The sequence below is a fragment of the Cnephaeus nilssonii genome, assembly GCF_951640355.1.
Source record: "Cnephaeus nilssonii genome assembly, chromosome: 12".
NCBI classification, from domain to species: Eukaryota; Metazoa; Chordata; class Mammalia; order Chiroptera; family Vespertilionidae; genus Cnephaeus; species Cnephaeus nilssonii.
This window is the reverse complement of record NC_137083.1, coordinates 76,539,281-76,550,965: the sequence shown is the minus strand read 5'-3', so window position 1 is coordinate 76,550,965 and position 11,685 is coordinate 76,539,281. Positions and strand designations below refer to the sequence as shown.

General features: G+C 44.6%; 1 protein-coding gene across 3 annotated transcripts in view; it reads right to left on the bottom strand.

Annotated features, from left to right (window-relative positions):
- Positions 1 to 1,264: 1,264 nt before the first annotated feature.
- Positions 1,265 to 11,685, bottom strand: part of LOC307108342 (GTPase IMAP family member 4-like) — a 33,996-nt gene continuing 23,575 nt past the window's right edge. For all 3 annotated transcript variants that reach the window (XM_079786241.1, XM_079786242.1, XM_079786243.1), the window contains 2 exons: positions 11,007 to 11,078; positions 1,265 to 3,056 (listed from right to left, as the gene is read on the bottom strand). In XM_079786241.1, coding sequence (XP_079642367.1) covers positions 2,125 to 3,056; positions 11,007 to 11,064 — 990 coding nt within the window. In that variant the 5' untranslated portion in view covers positions 11,065 to 11,078 and the 3' untranslated portion in view covers positions 1,265 to 2,124. The remainder of the gene's footprint in view (positions 3,057 to 11,006; positions 11,079 to 11,685) is intronic.

Below are 11,685 nucleotides of genomic sequence, written 5' to 3'. Positions count from 1 at the left end.
ATAGCTGACATATCTTTCTGGGACTTCAGTTGCTGTCTGTGGGTGCTTGGCCAGCCCTTTCAAGCCTACACCCCTCTTACCAGTCTCTATGTGGTCTCCACTTTCAGTCCTCAGGTGTCAGGGTTCTCTTCTGTGAGTGTTCCATTGATAATTCAGGAAGTTTTCCTATATTTTAGTGGTAATTCCAGTTTGTTCCTGGGAGTATGTTCATGCGGCATCCAGGTACTCTGACTCCATTTTTGTTCTCTTGATCATTATTCAGTCTTGATTAGTCTCAGGCTATTGACTCCAGGGTTGGGGGAGAGGTTTTACAACAGTGTGGGGCAATTGCTTGCCCCCACCTCAGGAAAAAGCTGCCTGGATGGTAAATGTCTAACTGAGAAAAATGTCCTCTGCAATATGAGGGAATGACTCAGCTCAGGAAACCAGGACAGCTGTCTTATGAGCTCTTAACCCAAACCTGGATTCTGTTCACAAGGCTCTAGTCGACTCAGCCCTCCCTTTGCCAGAGCCCAAGGTGAGTTGCTTCACACAAAATTTTGTGTGTTGGTCCTTTAATAGGATATCTGAATTTCCAGCTGTGTTTCCCTGACAGAGAGAAAACCCACTGCTTTACACAAACAGTTGTCATGTGGGCACCTTTCTCAGTTCTGGTGCTGTGGGTGAGAGGCCCAGCTTGAGATTTAGACTCCAGAGTTCTCAGCTGAGGAACCCTCACAGCTGAGGTATCTTCAGTTGCAGTCTGTGGGAGCCAAGCAAGCCTTCTCATGACTTCACACTTTCTACCAGGCTTGATGGAGTCTCCACTTTCCATCCTTGGTTATCAACATAGTCTCCAGCTAGTCAACAGTTGATTATTCAGGATGGTGTTTCTGTGCTCTTCAGTTGTAATTCCAGTTTGGATCTGGGAGAGTGTCAGTGTATCTTCCATTTACTGCTGCCATTTTGGAACCTAAAGGGTTTTACTATTATTATTATTTTTTTACCAGAAAGCCCACATGGTTTTCAGAAACCTTGGTTACACATAATTTCTTTCAGGAAATAATGAATGAATCCAAGGATAATGTGGTCTTTGCTGGGAAGAGGGGTTAAGAATATGGTTCAAACTTTCAGGAGAAATGAGAAAGGTCTTAGGAGTAGACCAAGCCGAACTCTAAAATCATCTTGACATTACCAAAAAGTGAAATTCATCCCAGTGTTTTCACAAGAAGTATTAGGGGTATTTTCAAGATAAAAAATTCCACTTTTGCACAAATATGAGAGAATAGAAAAGTTTTATTATAGTAACAATGAACAAACAATTGTAAAGGGTGGGGAAACTGTGTGGGGATGACCCACCTAGCAGTAAGTAATCAAGGTGTGGAGTGATGGCAGTGTGGTGGCAACAGTGGGTGTCACAAGAAAAGGACAGAACTAGTTATTCAGTAAAGTGGTTACATATATGTTGCTCAAAGACTATCTACAGAAACTCTGCATATACTAAACATTGTACTCTTAGCTGTTGAATCTGTCTTTTACTCTTTCTGACATTTCACTTAGTTGTGTTCTGAGAAATCTGTTTTTCAGACAACTCTGTTATTCAGTGGGCAGATGATAAGGAACAATTTCAGTCTTTCCATAAGAATGTAATTCAATAAATTTATGGTCATTTAGAAAGAATTCTATAAGCATCTCTAGCTATCCATTACCTAATGCAAATAATTGATTAATCTAACAACATAGGTAAAATGATCTTGTCATTCCAAAGGTAAAAATATGAAGTAGAAGCCACAGGTGGAGATTATGTGCCAATCTAGAAAGAATCTAGAGGAGAAATGGTTAATATGGATAAATACAGAAAGCTTGGAGTCACCATCTTTTAGTCTCATGCATTCCCCTTCTCAGTTTCTGAGAAAGAGCTCACTAGATAAGGGTTATCCACACTTTCTGCTTTGGAGTTTTACAAATTGAGAATGTGTCTCTCCCTGTAAAATAAATGAAATATATACTAGTTGACAACAATAAACGTTACTACACACCCCAGTCCTGAGAGTGTGAGAGATAGAAACAGATTTTGGGGAATGAGATATATGGGGAAGGAACATTTGAAAATATGCAGGAAACGTTGACAGATTTTCATTAAGCTTAATCTTCCTTGAACAGAAATGAGAAAAAAAGGGAAGCAATCTCCAATATTCTCAAGATTTTGTCAATCATCCCTTTCTGACTCTCCACTTCACCTCTGGCATTTTGCTGCCTTAAAACACAGTGACTCTCCCTTTCTGCCAATTTCATCTCCATTTCTACCTTTTTCTTTTCTTGCTCCAGTTTATCCTCCAGCTTTCTGATTTTCTCTTCATACTCCTCTATTAACTGTCTCTTCTCTCTCTCCAGCTCTGCTCTGAGTTGTTCTTGAATCATTTGAATTTGTTTCTGAATCTCCACCTCAGCTTTTTGGTACAGCTTATTAGTATAGCATTCCCTCTTGTTCCCCATCACCATGGACTGGACCAATCCCAGCAGCTGTGCCCTCTGAGCCTCCTGCTCAGCCCCTGTTGCCTTATTGTTAAACTCACAGTGACGATCCTTGAACTGCTCCATCAAGTCTTGCATGCCTTGTGGAGCTTTCTTTAAGTAATCATGGAACTCTATGCCATTCAATTCATCTTTCCGGGTGAATAAGAGAATCATGTATCTTCTAGCTTTGGGTCCAAACATTGACAGCATCTTCTCCACAGCCTCTTGATCTTCCTTTGTGTACCGGCTCAGTGGGACCACCAGGAGCACAGCGTGAGGCCCAGGGGAGGTCAGGAGGATGCAATTAGCAATCTCCCTTTGCGTGTCAGCATCCCGTACCTCAGTGTCGAAAATGCCAGGTGTGTCCACAACGACAATTTCTCTCCCATTCCATGTGCTGCTCTCTTTCTGACAGAACTTGGTGATGGATTTTGCTGCAATTTTGGAATCAAATGCTTTTTTTCCAAGGATGCTGTTCCCTGTGGCACTTTTTCCTGCTCCAGTCTTACCCACTAAGACAAGTCGCAGTTGTGAATCTCTGGGATCTTGGTTTCCAAACCCTGGGACATCAGGAAACAAAACCACAGCATTAAGATTGACTTCCAACATTTCCCACTGCAAGTGCCCCGCCCACTGGTTTTTCTCTATTGCCCACTAGTGTCCTGTCAGTGAGCCACCTCTGCACTCATAGGACATCTGTGGAACCCATGGGCCTCACTTCCCTACTGCAGGACTTGGGTGCCAGAAGCCAGTTCCAGCATGTCATAACTGCAAGAGTTTCATCGAAAGGTTGATGGAACTTGGAGACTCAACAAGGGCTGAGTCACATATGTTATAGCCTGTTGGGAATGGCTAAAAACATTTCCCCAAAGCTGAAAAGGATGCACTAAATTGATTGTTTACTTCCAGACATCTAAGGGCATCTTAATCTACATGTTATTCCCTACTCCTGGCCAAACACCTGAACAGCTGGAGGTAACTCCCCCATTCTGACAATGGATTCTGTATGAAACCCTAACCTTTGATGTATATATCTCCACCTTGCCTTAGGACAAGTTCTTCTGAGACAAGGAGAACTTGGTTTCTTCAGCCAAGCTCCTCTGACTCCCTTCCTTCCCCCGCAAATGCCTTTCAAAATTATGTTTCGTCTCTGGACTCGTTATTAATTTATGCACAGCCCTTTCTCCAGGTTTCCAGAACCCTTCTAAATGCCGGATCAAGACCACCGGCGTTATTTGGGGAATGCTAGCAACTTCTCAGGAGTCTCTTGGGCTTCTCTCTCTGACCTTTGGAAGCTAAGTACCCATGGAGAATTCTGAGCTGCTGGTGGTAACTGTTCCTCATAAGCTAATGTAGGAAGTAACACAAAATCTGACTTTGGGACATCACAATGGAAGATCTCCTTCCCCCAATTTATATCCAAAATGGAACATTTATTTTTCCCATTAAGAAGCCAGGTAGGTGGGTGATTCAAGCCATCCCACCCTTGCAGGGGAGAAAATGGCACATTTGGAGAAAGGCAAAGTATTTCTTCATATTTCACATATGCAGGCATCTCCTCAGGGATTCTGAACCAAAGAACAAAATACCTTACTTTTAAATTATGACCTTAATGTGGAAATCTAATGAAGTTTTCCTATCTTAAATTAATATTTAAAAGACTTCTATCCAGAAAGTATTGACAGTTCTCAGGAGTTACTCTAAAATCCATTGATACATAAATAATAGTAATAACAACTCATACAGAGTAGTATTGGTATACACTTTGTTAGTTTCACTTGGTTAAACATGTCTATTTCTTAGGCCACCTGGAAGTTAATAACAGAATAGCATAGCCTATCACCTGAATGATGTTTTAGAGATCACTATGTCAAATCATCTTCATATCTCTTTCCCTCTTTCTAGTCAGTAATTCTCTGCTTATCTCTTTCATGTGTCTATAAAGTTGAAGTTGTCAGGATTTGTTGAGCACATACCGGGACCATAGAAGTCAAGTGACAAGCACATCTGAGAGCCTGTTTCTCCCTGCAGGAAGACTCTGTCAGTATAGCCCTTGAATAAGACTGATTCATGCAGGAGGAATCCTGTATTATAACCACCTGTCTCTGCTTTGAGTTGATGCATAAATACATCACCACAATGACAATATTGCAGACATGATTGTAAACTCCATTTTATTTTTCAGAGTTATCATCATCATTTACCCAGTTTCTCAAACTAAACTAGGAATCTCCCTGAATTCCTCTATTCCCCTTACTTTCCAGATTTGACCCATTGGCAAGTTTTCCTTGCTCCATCCACAAATCTGACTGCTTCTCTCCATTTTGAAGACCATCACACTAGCCCAAGCTACCATCACCTTCCATGAGTCAGCAATCTCCTAACCTATCTCTTTATTTCCATTATTCCCTCTTTTTCTATTCTGTACATTGGAGTGATTTTTTAAAAATATCAATCAAAGTATTAATTTTCTAGATGTAACTTACTTACAGGATATTTTTCCTTACATGATATTCCTCTACTATCCCCTCCTTTTTTGATTTAAATGGTAGGAGGCTTTTGAAAATTTTATAATGTAGTCTTGATGGCTTTTAAATTTTAATTTTTTGCACTATAATATTACTGTTTTAGGTTCATTACATGGTGCACAATTTTATCATGAGATGAAGGACCAATAAAAATTTTAGTTAACACTTTAGGAACACCTTTTTGTCCAGTACAACTAATTTTTCTAGAATATTTGCTTGTTTCAACTAGCCAATTTAAATTTGCCTGAAAACTTGACTACTATTTTACTGTCAAATTTATTACTCTAACAACAATCTTATTTTACCCTGTAAATATTGGTGGAAGGGATTATTTGCCTTCTTGAGTAGGTCCTGAGCATTCCTGGTGGTAGGTTGGATTTAGATATCGTAAACCCACTTCCCCACACCATGGGTACAAGACAACTCAAACAATTCTTGTTGGAGTGAGAGGGCATCTGCTGTCGGCCAAGTCTCTGTCGGTCACCTGGGTCCTGATCTGAGCTGGGCATGGGAAGCACGAAGCAGCCATGGGGGCAGGAGACCTCCCTCAGAAGGGGCTAGGGTTCAGGCCCCTGCAATGTTGCGGGGGTGAGGGTCTGTGCCCCACCTCTGTTGATCCCCAAATTCTCTCCTGATGGCCCCTCTGCGACTGTGCCTATCTTAGGTTGTTCCTTCCTTGAGGAATCTTACCCGTCTCTGGCTAACCAGCCATCCTCCGGGGCCAAGCAGGGTGATGTGAGGTTCAGTTTTGTCTCCTTGGTAGCCTATGCCCCCGTGGCCTCCATGCCCAGCACCTGCCTTGGGATCCCCTCGCCTGCTGGCGGGGCCCCAGCACTGATCACATATCTTGTGGAACCCGGGTTTCTTCTCCAGGGAGGGCTCAGTTCGCCCCTCTGGGTGAGAGACAGATCCATGGCACCCGTCATCACGAGACTTCAACGTCGACATGAACAGAGAGCTCATGCAACAGCTGTGAGCAATTGAATTGTGAGAAGAGGGTCTCTCTTGGCCTAAAGGGTAAGAGGGACTGATATAGAATGCTCACGTGCCTTCCCAGAAGGCCCTCTACACAATGAGAAGGATTAAATCCTTACATGTCCTTTTTAAATTGCTGCCAGACATTCAAAGAATTAGTTTGTACGTTTGCTTGGGATAATTGTATATTATGCTGTTGTAATTCTAAAGTATCAAGAGATGTGTTAAGTTTGTGTCCAAGCACCAAACAGATGATTTTTTTTTTATCCCCAAGGGTGCGAGGAACTATTATAAGTACTGGGGGTGATCCAAATCTGGGAAAAATTTTAATGATAGTGTAGAATAATATCATGTAAGGATATTCTTTGTTCTAGTCCATGGCAATTCCCTTTCAAACTGGCTGTCCATTTCTTTTTATATAGACAAGGTCTTAGTTACATTTTCTGCACCTCTACCGGGGGCACGTAGTGATAGTAGTGACACCCTTTCTTTGGTGTCCACACAAGCCAGAAACATCTCTTTATTTGTACACACAAAGGAGCATTGTTTTGATTTTGTGTAATACAAAAGGGAAGCTGGGTGGAGACCCCTGTGTATTTATACTTTCTTGCCTTGTAAGGCTAAAAGCAAGACACCCATGAAAAACACACAAGGTGTCAAAACAAGCCAGAGGAAAATCATTTGGGCAAAAAATGAAATAGGATCCCAAGTCAAATTTATAGAAAATATTCCTTTATTAACTTTTGGTCGAGAATATGTTTGTATATTTTCAGAAAACAACTCCAAGACCATGTGGACTCCAGCAACAGAGAGGAATCGACAGGACTACTCCAGCCATGAAGACAGAAGAGAAGCAGTCCAGAGATGGAAGACGCTGATGTGGCCTTCCCATACTAGCAGTTAGCAGCTGTACATCACTGCAGGTTGCCCAGGACCAAACCAGAGAGAGTCGGACCTGCATTACCACCATTTGTCCACCATCCAGAACTGTAATGTCAGTGCTGACATGTACACATAAGGAAGTGTTGGACATTGAAATTGGGTCTCAAAAGAACTGTTGGCCCAGAAAGAAACTCACTATAGACCGATTCATTTGCCTGTCACCATAACCATTATTGCTTGTCTCATTTTCAGTTCTTATAAGTGTATTTCTAATAGCACATGATCTCACTCATCTAGGGGAAATAATGAACAACATAGACTGATGAACAAGAACAGACCCAGAAACAAGGAGGCATGGATCAGACTGTCGGGCCTCAGAGGGAGGGTAAGGAAGGGTGGGGGTAAAGGGGAGAGATCAACGAAAGGACTTGTGTGCAAGCATATGAGCCTAACCAGAAGTTAAGGACAACAGAGGAGTTGGGGCATGTGTGGGGAGGGGTGTGGGATGGGAATGGGGGGATGAGGACAAATATGTGATACCTTAATCAATAAAGAAATTTAAAAATATATCAATCAAACAGAAGAGAGATTAGAAAAACCATTCCTAAGGCAGAGTATTCTGCATTTGATAACCAGAATTCTGGGGTGATAGAAGTAAATTTCCAGAAGCTGAGAGCAGTAGCTATATGATGGTTAAGATGAAGATAAAATGCAGGTGGGAGTTCAAAGTATTATTTAGTTAGCACCACAGTGGAAGACTCCAACCTAAAGCTATCATCTGGAGGGCATTAGTTGGTCATTCAGAGACATGTAGGAAAATTATGGGAGATGAAATGAAAAGTCATCAAAGGCCAGCTCCAATACTGCAACCATTTGCCAATGCTGGCAGTTTGTATGATAGACTGGAATATAGCCATGAATTAATCCCATCTCTGTACACATGCCTCTTTATCATGTGGATCTGCAGGGCCTCCCACAAGGCTCTGAGTCTGTTTCTCCACCCCTTGCATCTGGGTGGACCCTGCAACTTGCTCTAGATAATAGGGCAGTAAAATCATAATGCTAGTAGACTCCAAAAGTGCTGATGCGCTGTGGCTCTCTGTCTCTTGTTCTTCAGAACCCTGCAACTGATTGATGATGAAGGATACAAAGACCGGTTATCCCTATCTCCCTAGCCTGCCCCAGAGTCTGCTAACTACCAGATATGGCAATGGAGCTATCCATTTCAAAAGTTTCCAGTTGCTGGATCTTGAAAGTATTATGCTAAGCAAAATAAGTCAGATGAACAAAGGACAAGAACTAAATGATTTCACTCACTTATAGAATATAAAAGAGAAAACAACAAGGGAACAAAGAAACTCATAGTTACAGGCAACAATATGGTGGTTACCAGACAGAATGATGGGAGGGGAGATGTTAAAGAGGTAAAGGGAGTAAAATATATGGTAATGGAAGGAGACAAGGTTTTGGGTGGTGAGTAGAGAAAGAAATACACAGATGACATATTATAGAATTTTACACCTGAAACTTATATAAAGTTATTAACCAATGTTAGATCAATAAATTTTATCTAAAGAACTAGAAGCCCAGTGCACAAAATTCATCCATGGGGGTGTTTGTCCCTCAGCCCAGCCTGCACCCTCTCCAATCTGGGACTCCTTGCCAGCCTGGTTGCCCCCAACTGCCCTCCCCTGAAAGCCGGGTCCCCCCCAACTGCCCTCCCCTGCTGGCCTGGTCTCCCCCAACTGCCCTCCTCAGAAGGCCTGATATTCAACAACTGCCCTCCCCTGCAGGCCTGGTCCTCCCAACTGTCCTCACCTACAGGCCTGGTCCCCCCCTACTGTCCTCCCCTGCTGGCCTGGTCTCTGCCAACTACCATCCTCGGCCGGCCTGGTCACCCCACTGCCCTCCTCTGCTGGCCTGATCATCCTAAACTGCCCTGCCTTGCAGGCCTGGTCCCCTCCAACTGCCCTTCCCTGCAGGCCTGGTCCCCCCCAACTTCCCTTCTCTATAGGCCTGGTCAACCCAAATTTCCCTCCTCTGCTGGCCCGGTCACCTCCAACTGCCCTCCCCTGCAAACCTGGGTTCCCCCCAACAGTACTTCCCTGCAGGCCTGGTCCCCCTCCACTGGCCTCCCTTGCAGGCCCGGTCTGCCCCCAACTGCTGCCCTCTGCCGGCCTGTCACCCCCATCTGCCCTACTCTGCTGGCCTGGTCTCCCCCAACTGCACTCTCCTGCAGGCCTAGGCCCTCCCCTCTACCCTCCCCTGCAGGCCTGGTCACCCCTAACTGCCCTCCCCTGCTGTCCTGATTGCCCCCAACTGTCCTCACCTACAGGCCTTCTTGTGGCAGCCATCTTGTGCCAACATGGTCACCCAAAACTGCCCTCCCCTGCAGGCCTCGTCTGTCCCAACTGCCCTCCCCTGCAGGCCTGGTTGCCCCCAACTGCCCTCCCCTGCAGGCCTGGTCACCCTCAACTGCACTCCCCTGCTAGCCTGGTCTCCCCTAACTGACCTCCTCTGTGGGCCTGGTCTCCCCCAACTGCCCTCCCCTGCAGGCCTGGTCCCCCCTAACTGCCTCCCCTGCTGGCCTTGTCCCTGCCAACTGCCATCCCCTGCAGTCCTGGTCACCCCCAACTGCCCTCCCCTGCAGGCCTGGTCACCCCAACTGTCCTCTGCTGGCCTGGTCACCCCTATCTGCCCTCCCCTGCTGGCCTGATCACCCCCAACTGCCCTCCCCTGCAGGCCTGGTCTCTCCGAACTTCCCTCCCCTGCAGGCCTGGTCCCTCTCAACTGCCCTCCCCTGCTGGCCTGATTTCCCACAACTGCCCTCCCCAGCAGGCCTGGTCACCCCCAACTGCCATCCTCTGCTGGCCTGGTCACTCCTAACTGCCCTCCCCTGCTGGCCTGATCGCCCCCAACTGCCCTCCCCTGCAGCCATCTTGTGTTGGCCATCTTGTGCCCACAGGGGGCAGCCATCTTTGACCACATGGGGGCGGACATCTTGAGGGTTGGAGTGACGGTCAATTTGCATATTACTCTTTTATTAGATAGAATGATTATGCAGTTGTGTACTTAATCACCAGCTTACTACTGGTGCATAAGCATGTCTGGCTGAGACGAGCCCAGTTTTGCAAATCCAAGGACTGCCCAGCTATCTACCAAATTGATTGCCAAAGAAATGGTTGAGGTGTTAGGGAACTAAGTTGTGGTGTGGTGCCAAATCAACAAAAGCTCTACTGATATAGTTGATTTCTATAGATAAGGGAGTAAAAAGAGGGTGTGTGAGCGACTGAGTGAGCCAGTCTATTGAATTTGTTGGAAGCGAGGTCTCCAGGAGCCTGGGAATTAGGGACCTGAATTAATAAATTCCTCTCATGTTCTTCCTTCCCAATCCTTTCTCAGGCTGAAGAGAGTGACAGAAAAACAGCCAGAGAGGCTACCACTGGCCCTTCTGATGTGTCCACATCATAGGATGTAGGGAATAAGAAACTTCATCAGCCTGGGATCAATCAGGATACTTTAACCTCTCTTCCTTTAGAGCAGTGGTTCTCATGTGGTCTTCCTAATGCCATGACCCTTTAATACAGTTCCTCATGTTGTGGTGACCCCCAACCATAAAACTATTTTTGTTGCTACTTCATAACTGTAATTTTGCTACTGTTATGAATCATAATGTAAATATCTGTGTTTTCCGATGGTCTTAGGTGACCCCTGTGAAAGGAGTCTTGACCCACAAATTGAGAACAGCTGTTAGGGGTCGCCTAAGACCATTGGAAAACACGGATGTTTATATTACGATTCATAACAGTAGCAAAATTACAGTTATGAAGTAGCAACGAAAATAATTTTATGGTTGGGGGTTACCACAACATGAGGAACTGTATTAAAGATTGCGGCGTTAGAAAGGTTGAGAACCACTGCTCTAGAGGTTATGCAGTGTCACGAGGAGACAGTGCAGAAGATTGTGAGAAAGCAAGAACTGAGTCAATTAAGAGAAATTATAAAATAAGGTTGGAAATATTTTGTTTGTTCTTGCTCAGATGGGGACTAGCAGAGAGGACAGGAGAACCCACTGCCAGGTTCCCTCCATCCCACCTGGCCTGGGGAACCCAAGCATCATCTCACCATGGCCGGTCCTGGGTTCACTGAAGTTGAAAGGAGTAATGTCCAATTGAGCTGCCATCGTGCTTTAAATTTCTGTAGATAAGAAACAGAACTCATTTTAGGGAAATGGATAGTAACTGAAAACCAAAACCTCATGCAGCCAACAGTTTTTAGTTTTTGTTTTCCATAAACTTGCTACTTGATTTCACCTTCCCTATTTCCCAACATTTCTCACCTCCCCATTGTCAGTTTCATTTTCACTTGTTTTTTTCTCTACAGGAACATATTTCAAGTGCTTCCTCAGCTCTGGTTCTGGGAGCCCTTCACCATCCGTTCAGTAAATTATTGCTTTGAATGCCATCTGTATGTCCTCATAGCCTAGACCCTCCTCAGAATTTTGAATTTTTATATCCCCAATCAACTTCCTCATTGGGCAAGTTCATGGGTATCTCAAACAGAACTCGGCCAAAATGGAGCCCTTGACCATCTCCCAACCCCAAACTCCAGACCATATAAATGATTCTACTCCCATTTTGGTAGATGCCATCACCATTTAGCCAGTGGCTGCTACAGAATCTTGGAGTCAGCTGCATCTCCTCTTTCCTTACTTGCTCATCAGTCTACCATCAACTCCTATGGATTCTACCTCCAAAACATCCAAAATTATCCATTCTCCCCACCTTCATGCTAAGCCAAGCCA